Genomic DNA, 13,755 nt, shown 5'->3' on the forward strand with positions numbered 1-13,755 from the left:
TGTGCTAAAAAAAAAGTAAATATGTGTGTATATATACATGTATATACACACATATAACTATATGCTATAGATTATAAAAATAAACATATCAATAACATGCTGCCTGATCAATATACATACACAAAATATTATTTAACATAAAAACTTATGTACTAAATATAAAACTCTTTCACACATGCATACACATATTTTTTCAAATACACAAAGACATACATGTTTTTGCATATTAAAATGCTTATAAAAGCTGGGCATGATAGTACAGGCCTGTAATCCCAACATGTGGAAGACTGGAGCAGGAGGATCAACTCAAGTTCAAGGCCAGCCTGGACTACATAGTAAGAAAGAAGAAAAAATTTTTTTGCTGAATATGCTCAAATATGAATTACACCTTTGTCCCATTTTCAGTTTTTCTAATTAGTGTTATATTCACCAGAAAGCACTATAGTGCCAAGTATCTTTGTTTGACCTTGATCCTTGTCATGGTTTATGTCTGTGGCCCCCAGGCCCCATGAGTTTGCATTGTGCATTTGTAATTGGTTCATTGTCTAGTGCTTGGATTGATGATATCAGTGCTACACTAACATAGGGGTGGAGCCAGGATGTGATGTAATGGCAGGAAGAAGGTGTGTCTTGCTCTTTGCTGGTTCCTGCTTGCTGTTTGTAGCCAACATGAACTGCAGCCCAGCCATGCCCACCTGCCTGGGAGCCAACTGAGTGTGGACTGAAACCTCCAAAAACTGTAAGAAATAAACCTTTCCTTTCTCAACTTGGGCTTCAGGTATTTTGTCTCAGCAACAAGTAAAAAGTAACTTAGACACCCCTCAAGTCAATTCTTTCTAGCAAAAGACCATATACACCCAGCCACAAAAGTGAACAGTAGACCAAACTGGAGCCAAATATAACATTCCATGTTGCTGAGATCACAGACATATATTCTTTCCTAAAGAGCTGGAAACAGATCCTTTTCCTAAGGTTTTAATAACTGAGGCAGACAAAAAGGACCCTTTCCTCTGTAGTTTCCAAGATGTTATGTATTCTGTTCCCTGTTGCATTGATGAAGCCAATTTTAGAACAAGATGAAGGTAGCACAAGAAAGAAGATACAAGAAATGACAGTGTCACTGGATGGAGTTCAAGGAAGCCCCCAAGAAAGGAGCTGGTGGCCTCAACTAACCCCAACTCATATTATAGATTCTGGTCTCATCATAGGTAAGTTTGAGTCCACAAATTCAAGACCAGCCTGAGCAACATAACAAGGCAAGACCTCAAGAAAACACAGACATACACTGACACAAACACAATGTTAGTGGCAATGATATGAAAAATGGACTGACCAGCAGACCACACACTCCACTAAGTGCCATGTTGTTATTACCTGCTGACACATTCCTGAATGCAGTATCCAACACATAGTAGACCTTACTGAGTACATAGTTATTAACAAAGTTGAAACAAATGAAACAGCTACCAATGCTGAAGTAAGTATTTAAATGCTAAATTGTATAGCTTATGAAGAACTTAGAAAACAGCTATAAAGCTTAAAGAAGCAATCTGGTCACACATACACACAAAAAAAGACACTTCAACATGAACTGTAATTCAAGATAACCATCAAACAACCTTAAATACATTATACATTATTAGAACGTGATTCTCCCATAGAAGTATGAATTTATGTCAGAAGACCTTTAAAAGGTCATCTCAATCTCTAAAAGTTTTCTTTTTGTTTCTCTTTTTTTCCTCTTATTTCCCGTAAGAAATAGCTTGCATTGTTTTTTTGGGTTTGTATTGAACTCACGACTGCATGCTTGCAAGGCAGGTGCTTATTGCCGCTGAGCTTATTCCCCAACCCCAAATAGGTTTAGTTTTAAGGTTATAATTTACTTTTAAATGTAACACATGTTTCAAGAAGGTCTTACTTTAAACCCAGAAAAAGATTACTGGTCAAATTTCTAAGATATGACACACTATACTTTTAACAGACTTAAGGAAAGACCCATCCATCTATCTGTGCAAAATAAGAGCAATAAGACTAAAAGACAGTCTTAACCATCATTATCTTTTTACTATTCAGGGAGAACTTCAAAGAAATAATTTATAATAGGAATGGAATAGTACCTACCTCATAAAGTTCTTATATGATATAGCATAATTATTTGAACTCTCAAGGTTCAAACCCCAGTTTGCCTAGAGATGATTGACCTCAACATTATTTATCCTCTCTAAACTTGTTTCCTTATCTAGTTCACAGAGTTTACTACATTAAATGAGTTAATGTGTAAAAACCTAGCAAAATAAGGGCTGGTACAAAATAAGTACATGGGCTGGAAATTTAACTCAGTGACATAAGCATCTGCCTGGCAAGTGCAAGGTAGAGTTCAATTCCCAGTACCACAAAAAAAAGTATTAAAATACCTAGTACAAATACAGACATGAAGTTTGACATGAGGAATAGTGACTCACTTAGCCCATAGGTGAGTCTAGCAAGTGATCTAGTATCAACATTTCAATTAGCATTCATTTTTCAGGACACATTAATACAGAATACTGAGATTCATTTTTATATATGGGTACATACATACAACAAATTTTGACTATTTTCATTGCATTATCCCCTCCACCTTAATTCCCTTTCCTCTCATCTTCCTTATCTCTAAAAGTCTAGCTTCTAATTTCCTATCATCTTTATTTTTTAATTTATTTTTAGATTGCTCATGAGATAAAACATGTGGTATTTAACCTTCTAAGACTGACTTGTTTTGCTTAACAGTCTATCCATTTTCCTGCCCAGTTCCCAGTTTCCAGTTGTATCCAATTTCCTTAAAATAATATGATTTCATTCTTTATAACCAAATAATACGTCACTGTGTATATAGATCACATTCTCTTGCCTATACATCCACTGATGACATCTCAGCTGTTTACACAGCACAGCAGTGTGAAATGCACTCCTATAAACACAGGTATGTATGTATTATCTACAATATGTAATCTTTAATTCTTTCAAGAATATACCAAGGAATGGTATCGGCTGGATCAAATAATATAACTATTTTTAGTGTTTTGAGAAACACCATACTGAATTCCACAGTGATATTTCAGTTTATATTTCCATCAACAAGGCTTTTTCTCTGAGTCCTCAACAATATTGTTTTCTGTATGCTTGATGACAGCCATTCTGACGAGGGAGATACAGAATCTCATTGTAGCTCTGATTTAAATTTCTCTAAGTCTCAAGACTGGAACATTTTTTCATATACTTGTTGGTGACTTATATTTGAGAATTTTCTGTTCAATTCATATACTACTGAGTGGATTACTTGGTTTTTTATTTGGGGGAGTTTTTGGTGTTAAGTTTTTCAAGGCCTTTAGATAGTCTAGATATTAATCCTCTCTCAGAGGAGTAGCTACTAAAGATTTTGTCTCATTTTGTCTGCTGTCTCTTCACTCTCTTAATAGTTTTTCTTTGCTGTGCAGCTTTTTAATTTGATGTAGTCCCATTTGTTGATTCTCAATATTATTTCCTACACTACTGAAGTCCTATTCAAAAAGTCTTTGCCTATGTCTATGGCTTCAAGTGTTTCCCATGTTTTCAATCAGCAGTTTCGAAGTTTCTAATCTTCTAAGTCTTTGATGTGATTTTAGTACAGAGAGGCAAGAATCTAGTTTCAATCTGCTACATGTGCATACTCGATTTTTTCTTAATACTATTTGTTAAAGAAACTAAAAATCCAGCATGTTTTTAGCTCCTTTATCAAAAATCAGATGGCTGTAAGAACATGAGTTTATTTCTGTACCTTCTGTTCTACTCTATTTTTCTACATAACTCTTTATGCCAGTACCCTCTTATGCTTTTTAGTTGCTGTTGCTGCTGTTGTTATTATTTCTTGTTGTTTTGTTTTTGGTAATACAGCTTTGTAGTACATATAGTTTGAAATCAGGTATCATGATGCCTCCAGTATTCCTCTTTTGCTCAGGCATACTTAGGGTCTTTTGTGTTTCCATATGAATTTTGGGGTTTTTTTCTAATTCTGTGATGAATGTTGTTATTATCTTAATAGAGGTCATACTGAATTTATAGATTACTTTTGGCGATATGGCCATTTTAGAATATTAATTCTGCCGAACCACGAACAAGAGAGGTTTTCTGTCTTCTAATGTCTTCTTCAATTTCTTTTTTCTGTGTTCACTATAGATTCTTTTACCTTCTTGGTTAGATTGATTCCAAGATACTTACTTTTGTAAGCTATTATAAATGGAACTGTTTTTTAATTACTGAGTTATAGAAAACCTATTAGATTTTGTGTGTTGGTTTTACATCCTGAAGCTAGGGGTTCTTAACAACATATATTCTTTAGGAGTATCAAAAATCTCTGATTTCCCATCAGGCTTTGTGGTGCATGCCTGTAATCCCTGCTCTCTATAGGCTGATACAGGAGAATCACCATGAATTTGAGGTCAGCCTGGCCTACAAATTGAGTTCAAAGCCAGCCTGAACTTTACAATGAGACTCTGTCTTATAAAAATAAAACAAAAAACTCTCCCATATTCCTAATGCTACCTAATGAACCCTAGCACATTATGAGCCCATTCCTTGCTTTTTTTCCTTTGACTGTCACATCATCCAGGATCCTGGAGTGAGTCACAACCTCTCCCACTGAATTCGTGACTCAGGTTCTTTTATGAGCTGTGCCTGCTCAATTCTGGGTGTGGTGTCATGTTTGGCACTAGCTCATCTGAGAATGCTGACATGGTAAATTCAACTATATTTAGGCTGGTTTATCCTGTAATTTTCCACTGTTTATTAGAATGAGCATAAGCATAATACTTAACTGTATGTTCTACACTTAACGTTATCAAGCCCTCTAAAAATGTCATGAGAAGACTTTCAACCATCTTCTAAGAGGCAGTACTGATACATCCCACACAGACTGCCTATCATATGGCATCCACCTTATCCAACTATACAACAGTAAGAGTATTATATTCCACCTGAGACTTCTAATTCAAATGTCCTATAATCACTGTAACACAAAAATAAGACAGATTTTTTAAAGTTCACATAAGGACAAATGTTCAGCTTCATACCTGCAAATGTTTATCTTTTATTAAGAATGTAAAAGAAAACTTACTTGATGACATCAAAGTTAATTTTCTCTCAAATAAAAAATCAATATGGATGGACATGGAAGCACACACCTGTAATCCTAACTTCAAGAGAAAAGAAGAAAAATTTGAAGGTCAAACCTAGTATGGGCAACTTAAAAAACTTAATGAAGAGACTCTACCTCAAAATTTAAAGAGGATAGTGATAAGCTCAATTGGAAGGCCCTGGGTTAAATCTCCAGTGTTATAATAAATATATACATACATGCATGCATACATACACACAACTTGACATGCAGAAGGGAAATGTAGTTAGCATAAACATGGCAAAATGCTAATAACTAATTACTGAATCTATGCTAATAATTTTTATTTCTATTTTTCAGTAAGAAATTTTTCTTAATTAAAAAACTAGGGCATCAGACAACTAAAGAACTTGATAGTCTCACACTAACACTGTCAGAGATCATAGAAATAAACAATTTACTGTTTATACTATCTAATTAATAGAAAACGAAGCCTCCCTGATTCTGCCCCACTTTATCACTTTTATCATCTTACATCAATCTGCCTACGTGCTCATAGGCCAGCCAGTACAGTATTGCCATATGCAAAACAATGGCATAGGGCTGGTTAGGAAAAGGAACACCCATCTAGCCACTGTAAGTCCCTATGATCTCTCATACTCATTTTGAATAGATGCTGATGAAGATAATCCCAGCCTCCAGCATGAAAGCACTTCCACTCTAAGAACAGAAAACTTACTGAGATAATCTTTTTTAATTTTCTAAATCCAAAACAAAAAAATACTGAATACAATCACATAAACCAAAGAAAAATAAAACAGTAAAGCAGATGCAGTTAAGTACAAAGTTCTATACCCTTAATGGCAAAGAGGGTTTTTTCCAACTCAGTAGTAGTGAGAAAAGAATTTGGTATGTGGTATTCTAATCAACACTGTGTTCTTTATAAGGTACAAATGTAAAATAATGTAAAGATAAAAACATTAAAAATTCAATAACTGACTTATTAAAAGGTCTAACTAATTTCTTGAACCTAATGTATTCCTATCAAAACTTTGCCTTTAGCACAGACTTTAAATATACTAAACACACTGTCCATATTTCCTTTCTTAAGTAATTTAGGAGGCAAAACCACTCAATAGAAAACAAAACTCTAGCAAATTAGATTAGGGGATTACTATTAACACAATAACTAGGAATATATATCATATTACTACTACAGCCTCCTTATGCAGTTTTTAACCAATCACTTAATTATATGTACATGCTAAAACTGAAAACAATATTGTTATAATTTATATGTAGATGTCCTCCCAAAGCCTCATGTACTTGAAGGTGGGGCTTTTGAGAGGTAACTGGATTTTGAGGTTTATATTTGACCTGCTGTTACAAGGTAGAGTCTGGCCAGAAGAGATGAACCAGAAGTGCAGGGAGGAAGGATCTATCTCCTTTCCTGGTTCTTTCCTTGACCTTCTGCTTCCTGAATGCCATGATGTATGTACTTTCCTCCACCCAGGCCTTTCTGCCATTCTGTTTCTGTGTTGAAACCTGCAGAACACAAACTTGGATCTTGTGAAACATAAGCAAAACAAAACTTTCCTCTTTTAAATTGCAGGCTTCAGGTAGTATGTTCCAGCAATGAAAAAGTGACTCAGAAAGACTTTGGTATCACAAGTCTGGTTGTTGTTATGCGAAAGGTTTGGCCCAGACAGGACACTGTAGCCAGGAAAGCCACAACCGGAAGCAGGAAGCCCCATCTTGCCCTGCCCCTAGGGAGTTACCTGTGACGCCATCTTCCCGCCCCTGGGAATTTACATATGGCGCCAAACCTAGGACCAATGGGCTACCTGTGTATCCCTAATGCCCGCCTTAGGTTCCACCCCAAACCGAGGCTATTTACAGGCCCCCACGCCGCGTGTCGGCCGGAGAGATCGCCGGACGCCAGCGGTGGGGGTTGCCGGTCATCTCTCTCCGTGTTCTCAGAATAAAGGCCGCTTTTTATTTTATATTTCTCATCTTTTGTTAATATTTTTCATCTTTTGGAAATAACTCTATCATTTGGTGCCGTGACTCGATCGGCAGGCAACTAATTCTTGGGCCACATACCCAGAGTTTCCTCGCCGATAATCAGATAACATCCTGGATTAATCCCGAGCTTTTTCCTCTCCCGAGACGTTCCTGTCGCCAGCCGCCTGCACTCCGCATCGGCCAGACTGATTTCAGGTGAGCACTCCCCGGGGAACTTTTCGCACTGGGCAGCCCCAGTGGAATGTTCTCCCCGTCTGCGTGGGTCTGTGCATTTTCACGTCCTTAGGACCGCCCAGGGCAGGGTTCTTTCTGGGCAAACCTGCGCCCACAAAATCTCTCACGTTCTTTGGGTTCGGATAGCCCAAAGCAGAGATTTTTGGGACCGCCCACACTGAAAGAATGCCTCACTTCCCTTAAAGCCTTGCGCTTTCACGGGCAAAACTGTTACTGACCCCACGTAGACTCCATTCGTAAATCTCTCAGTGACGACTGGAGTTTACGGTTTGGAACCGTAGCTGCCGCGTGGTACCACAAATAAGTGACGACTTTTTTCTGGACCTCCGGTTTTTTTTCTTGCCGGAATCAGTCATGGGGAACGTATTTTCTAACTCCCAAAAGACGCCTTTAAAATGCCTAATTTCCAATTTACGTACTCTAAAAATTAAAGGTACCATAAAAACTAAACAACTAACTTTTTACTGCCAGGAGGTCTGGCCAACCTACCCGCTTATCGGCAAGCCTTGGCCTCGGCAAGGAACATTTGACCCTTGCATTCTCAGGAACTTGTATGATTTTTGTCAAGCTGGCAACAAGTTATTGGAACTCCCTTATGTCCAAGCCTTTCTTATTCTGAGAACACGCCCATCTCTCATTAAGTCTTGTGCTCTCGCTGAGATACTTTTAGCTAAGTCTACTGCGCCGCAAACTTTTCCGTCCTGCTCTCCGTTTTCCCAGCCGCCGCCTGCCTACCACCAAACTTGTTCCCTGCCGTTACCTCCCGCCAGACCGCGCTCTCCTCCCCCTATGCCCGATTCTCTCAGCAGCTCTAATCCCTCTCTGTTGCAGATACCTCCCGCTGTGCGATCATCTCCCTCTCCACCTTCCAGGACCCATAACTCTCCCAGCAGCTCTAATCCCTCTGTGTCGCAGTTATCTCCCGATGTTCAATCCTCTCTCCCTCCGTCTCCAGGGACCCATATCTCTCCCAGCGGCTCTGATCTCTCTGTTAGTGCTTCCTCACAGTCTCTGACTTCTCCTGAGAATTCTGTATCCCCTACAGCATTCTCACCACCCGCCCACCATACTAGGTCTCGGTCGCTGTGTCCTTCCAGCAGGTCGCATGATTGTTCCAGCTTGCGCGGGGAACAGTCGCCATGTTGCAACCCTCTGCCACGTGGCATGGCGCCGCCATGTTCCGGAGGGCCACATGGCGACAGGGCGCCGCCATGTTTCGGGCCACGTGACAGGGCGCCGCCATGTTCCCAGGCACCGCCATGTTTTGGGTCACGTGACAGGGCGCCGCCATGTTCCCAGGACCCTCACTGTCAACAGGCGTCTCCTTGTGGCTCCTCTTGTGAACTACAACAGCCGCCCTGTTGCAGTGCACATGACGCTTCATTGTGCTGCCGACAGCAGTCCTCTAGCTGCGAGGCACACAGTGAGACGCCATCTGCTCGTGTTTCCCAGGGTGACCGGCAGCAGCTCTGTAGTCACTCTACAGATGATTGCTCACACGCGCCTACCGGAAGGATGGCTGCTCAGTGGCCCTCTGCTCCGGAATCTCCTCAGGCTCTGCTACCGCTTCGGGAGCAAGCTGGCCCCAAGGAGCTTGTTAACATCCATGTGCCTTTTTCCCTTTCTGATCTATCCCAGACTGCCCATAAATTAGGTAGCTTTTCTGTTGACCCACAGAATTATATCAGGCAATTTAAATTCATTACTAATTGTTATGATTTACGTTTTAAGGATGTTTATGTGATTCTAGATACCTCTCTCATCTCACAAGAATGGAATCAGCTGTGGCAAGCAGTTCGAGAAAAAGCTGATCACAGACCTGAGGTAAACACCGCTGGTAATGACTCTAGGCCTATAGCTGTGCCAGAGCAGGACAAGCATACTAACTATAACAAACTTTTAAAACAGGTCCAGGAAGCTAATCAAAACCCAGCTGTGTTCCTAAATTGGCTTTCTAATCCTCGAGCCCTGCAAGCAGTTCCAGCTTTGCGAGCTGTGTCGGGCCGCCTCCCAGCCCCTCCCCCATGCGCCGTCCCAGCCCCTCCCTCCCCCATGCGCCGTCGCCGCCGCTGCCACCTTACACGTTTCCGGGGGCAGTCCGAGCCCGCCCCTGCGCGCTACATCCCAGCGCTTGCCCCACCCACTGGGCGTGCTCTGCCGGAGCGCTGCGAAACAGCAGCTCAGCGGCTCTGCTCAAAAGATGCTTTTTTATTACAGTTCTCAAACCATTTAATCAAGGTTATTGGCCACCTGATAATTTTACCAGCCTTGTTTATCAATCAAAGCCTTCACCAATCTCCTGTTTAACAACTAAGGTTATAAATTCCTTTTTGCTGGGAACCACTAGCTCTATTTCAAGACAAGGGTTTTCTTCAAAGTTTTATTTTATTTGTCTTGGTTCATACTACTGCAAATAACAACTTTAAAAGTAAATGTGTTCAGAATTTGACAGTATTAGATCAGTTTTGATTGATTTATTCATAAGATTGCTAAACCTTTACTGCAAAATGTTTCCATTAAAGCCTTGTTTGGCAGACTAAAGCTTTGTTAATTCTACGTGTCACCCTATAAAAAGCAATGTGCCATCCAGATAAAGCCTGCTCTTTAATCCAAAATGCCAATATTAAATTCCTGCATACTTACTTAATTGTACTGTAGTCCAAATCCCAAACAAAAAGGCAAAACTTGACCTTCAAACCTTATAGAGATCTTAATATGTTTTTTTTATATTTTTAACACTTGTGACACTTGGAGTTCTGAGACAGGTAAACCTACACAAGGTGGAGCTGCCTGCCCTCTCCATGGACCACGCTCAAATGCAGCAGAAGATACTGGGCAAGAAAATGCCCCATCCTGGCATTCTTTGAGACCTTACTCCAGGGCTACTGGACTGTCCTAGCCACCAGAGAGTGGGTAAGTCATCATAGCCCTCATAGGAAATGTCAACACTGCCAGATTCGTCACCGACAGAAAATCGCTGCTGGAGGCTGAGGGGGTTCAGGGCAACAACAGCCCCCTTTAAGGTGTCCGTCTCAGATTCCAAGTCGCACTAAAGTCTCAGGTAAGACATTCTCTATATTTGTGGACATAGAGGCCATATATACAGAGGTCTTCCTGAGTATTCAGGCTGCTATATTAAGTCCTCAATCTCTATGACAAGGTATTGATGGTCAACCTATGCCATTTACAAACAGGGCCTATTTTGTGCAGGTCCCAGTCCTAAATCTTAAAATGCCTTTTACTTAGACACACTGAGGCCTCAACACCTGTTGTTGCTGGTGGACCCTTCCTCAGTGATATAGACCCCCCCCCTCCTATTTTTTTTCACCAATTTCTCAGGTATCCCTGGTCAAGACTGACAGATACATTTTGTCTTCTCACTTTGTTTATACTTTTTCAGGAGACATAAAAGCCTTTCTCATACTTGCTAAAGTTCTGTTACAGCAAATCATTCCAAGGACTACAACCAGGATACAGCGACCCATGCCCAAATCAAAGTTGCTGGACTGCCATCCTGGTTTCACATCGCTCAGGCTAAGAGGTGCCCTTCCAGCCCTAAATCTGATCATTCTGAGTTGTCATCTCATCTTCTGTTGCCTACCCGTCTCCATCTCACAAAGGCCTCACAGCCACAGTTAACAGGCTAAGTCATGTTTTGTTATCCAATTTGGTTCCTAATTTCTTACATTCTATTAATGATCATTTTTACAGCAGGACTCTTTAACAGTATTGCCTACAGACTCCAACATCATGCATACCAGAGACAAGCCTTACCAACCTACTGTCTTAACTTTTATGCTTTCAGATGGAGGAGTAATCACCTCTCATAACTCTCAACTCCACTCCTCCTAACCCCACGTTTAATTTTCAGAATTCTGCCTCACCATGGAAATGTTTCTACCTCAACATGGTCCTGATAAAATGATATGTCTAAATCAAAGGCACCTTTCCCTTTACCTCACCTGGGTCCTTAAATATGACAGTGCCATGTCTCCTCATAACATTTTGTCTCTTTGTTTTTCCAGTCTGACATACGTGCATTCACCAGTGAAGCTGTCCTGGCCAAAACACCTGGCACCAGCGTCTACCTGGGCATCAACCTTCATCCCGTCGACTCCCCAGGCTCCAGTACAGCGCCCTTTGCCAGCAGGAAGTAGTTAAAGAGAGAAATCTTCGCCCCTTTTCATAATAATAACCATAAGACGGGATATGAAAGGTTTGGCCCAGACAGGACACTGTAGCCAGGAAAGCCACAACCGGAAGCAGGAAGCCCCATCTTGCCCTGCCCCTAGGAAGTTACCTGTGACGCCATCTTCCCGCCCCTGGGAATTTACATATGGCGCCAAACCTAGGACCAATGGGCTACCTGTGTATCCCTAATGCCCGCCTTAGGTTCCACCCCAAACCAAGGCTATTTACAGGCCCCCACGCCGCGTGTCGGCCGGAGAGATCGCCGGACGCCAGCGGTGGGGGTTGCCGGTCATCTCTCTCCGTGTTCTCAGAATAAAGGCCGCTTTTTATTTTATATTTCTCATCTTTTGTTAATATTTTTCATCTTTTGGAAATAACTCTATCATTATGATCCTACCTCACTATGTAATTCAGAATCTTGTGGAAGTGGTTCTCAAGAGGTAACACTCAAGGGATTTGGAGATGCTGAAAAAGCTCTGGGATGCTAATAAGCTGAGCTTGATGGCAGATTCTGGCATAGTTCTAAACAGCAGAATGCTAATAAATATGCAGACAGTAAAGACCAAGATTAAGAGTTTTCTTTTGGGAACAAGGACGCTAGTAGTAGTTGGACTCCAGGCCAAGAGTATTATAATCAGAAAGAAAAAAATTTGTATGTCCCAAAACGTTGCAGGAAACTGAAATTAAGAGTGGTGGCTAAATCTGGAGGTAATTCCAAGGCAGCACAACATTCAGGTTGTAGCATGAGTACTATTGGTGGCTTTTAGCCTGCTTCACATTGAGAATCAAGGAAAAAGCCCATTTAAAAGGTTTTAGTTTGTAAGAAAGGAAATACCTGCAAATGCAATGCAAAAGAGAGCTAGATTGCTGGGGGCTGGGGGCTGAGGACTGGGGGCTGGGGGTTGGGAACAGGAATATGCATTAAAAAGAAGCCAAGTACTCTGGATCAAGACCATAGAAAAAATGGCTTGAGGATATGTCAGAAAACAACAAGAACCCTCCCTTTACAGCTCAAGGCTATGAAGTTTCAATTTGAGAATAAAATCCCAGAGCACTGTATTGCAGAAGGGCCTCTTGGGTTCAGTTTACACTGCTCAGCCACACAGGCACTTAAGAGTCTCTCCAGCCATGATGCAAAAGCACCTGACTACTGCTCAAACTGGCAGGAGATCTTGGCATCATCCACATGGTGCTACTTTTACAGGCACAAAAAAATGCAAGAGTTGTAAAGTTACAGAGGATTTCAGCCAGATGTCAGAAAAAAATATGAGAGTCCAGGCAGTGTGCCCCTAAGAAGGCAGTGTGTAAATTTGTGAAAGGGAAGCTCAAAGAGCAGTGGAGGCCCCAGAAAATTAGACAAGCCAGGAACATGGAAAACATCTGATAAAAGTGGAATGAGGCAAGCAAATCCAGTCTCAGAGAGAAGCCATGAGGGTTACAACTGCTGGAAAGGCAACCCAAGCCCTTTGGGGCTCACATATAACCAGTTTTTCCCATTGCTGGACATGGAGCTACTACAGGATTTGATGTGCGCTTGGTTTCAGATTTTCTTTGGTCTCACTGTTTTCTATTCTCTTCTTTCCCCTTTCTGGAATGGAATGTTTATCCTGTACAACTGTACATCACTAATGTTTAATTTCTTTTTTATTTTGTAGGAGATCACAGTCAATAATTTGTTTTGAGAGCTGGGAATATAGCGTAGCAGCACAAGTGCCTGCTTGGCAAGCACAAGATCCTGCGTTTGAGTTCCAGTATAAAAAAGAGAGTCAGAGAGAGAGAGAGAGAGAGAGAGAGGAGGAAAGAGAAAGAAAAAGAAAAAAGACTGCTTTGAGTCTCAGAAGAGACTTGGGACATGTACTCTAAAGCACTGGTGAAACTGTTAAGACTTCAGCAATTGTCAGAGATGGACTAAATGTACTTTATATAACGAGATGTGCTTGAGTCTTATGAGGAGGCCAGGGCCAGAATTTTATAGCTTATAACTGAAAGGTTTTGGCCCAGATAGGACACTGTAGCCAGGAAAGCCACAGCCGGAAGCAGGAAGCCCCATCTTGCCCTGCCCCTAGGAAGTTACCTGTGACGCCATCTTCCCGCCCCTGGGAATTTACATATGGTGCCAAACCTAGGACCAATGGGCTACCTGTGTATCCCTAATGCCCGCCTTAGGTTCCACC

At 41.2% G+C, this 13,755-nt stretch overlaps 2 protein-coding genes across 4 annotated transcripts in view; one reads left to right on the forward strand and one right to left on the reverse strand.

Annotated features, from left to right (window-relative positions):
- Positions 1-13,755, reverse strand: part of Exoc6b (exocyst complex component 6B) — a 541,291-nt gene that overhangs the window by 503,686 nt on the left and 23,850 nt on the right. The window lies entirely within an intron of this gene.
- Positions 6,828-10,087, forward strand: LOC134471470 (uncharacterized). Of its 2 annotated transcripts, XR_010040916.1 has the most exons (3): positions 6,828-7,351; positions 9,141-9,214; positions 9,608-10,087. XR_010040916.1 is itself a non-coding variant. In XM_063230359.1 (2 exons), exons 1-2 carry the CDS (start codon positions 8,555-8,557, stop codon positions 9,695-9,697), a joined length of 750 nt encoding a protein of 249 aa, XP_063086429.1. In that variant the 5' UTR covers positions 8,192-8,554; the 3' UTR covers positions 9,698-10,087. The 2 variants fall into 2 exon arrangements, 1 of the variants encoding a protein (XP_063086429.1); XM_063230359.1 differs by lacking the exon at positions 6,828-7,351 and having other exon boundaries at positions 8,192-9,214.

This window comes from Cavia porcellus, unplaced genomic scaffold (genome assembly GCF_034190915.1).
Source record: "Cavia porcellus strain 051 isolate PalLab524CR breed Dunkin Hartley unplaced genomic scaffold, mCavPor4.1 scaffold_18, whole genome shotgun sequence".
In the NCBI taxonomy this organism is placed as follows: Eukaryota; Metazoa; Chordata; class Mammalia; order Rodentia; family Caviidae; genus Cavia; species Cavia porcellus.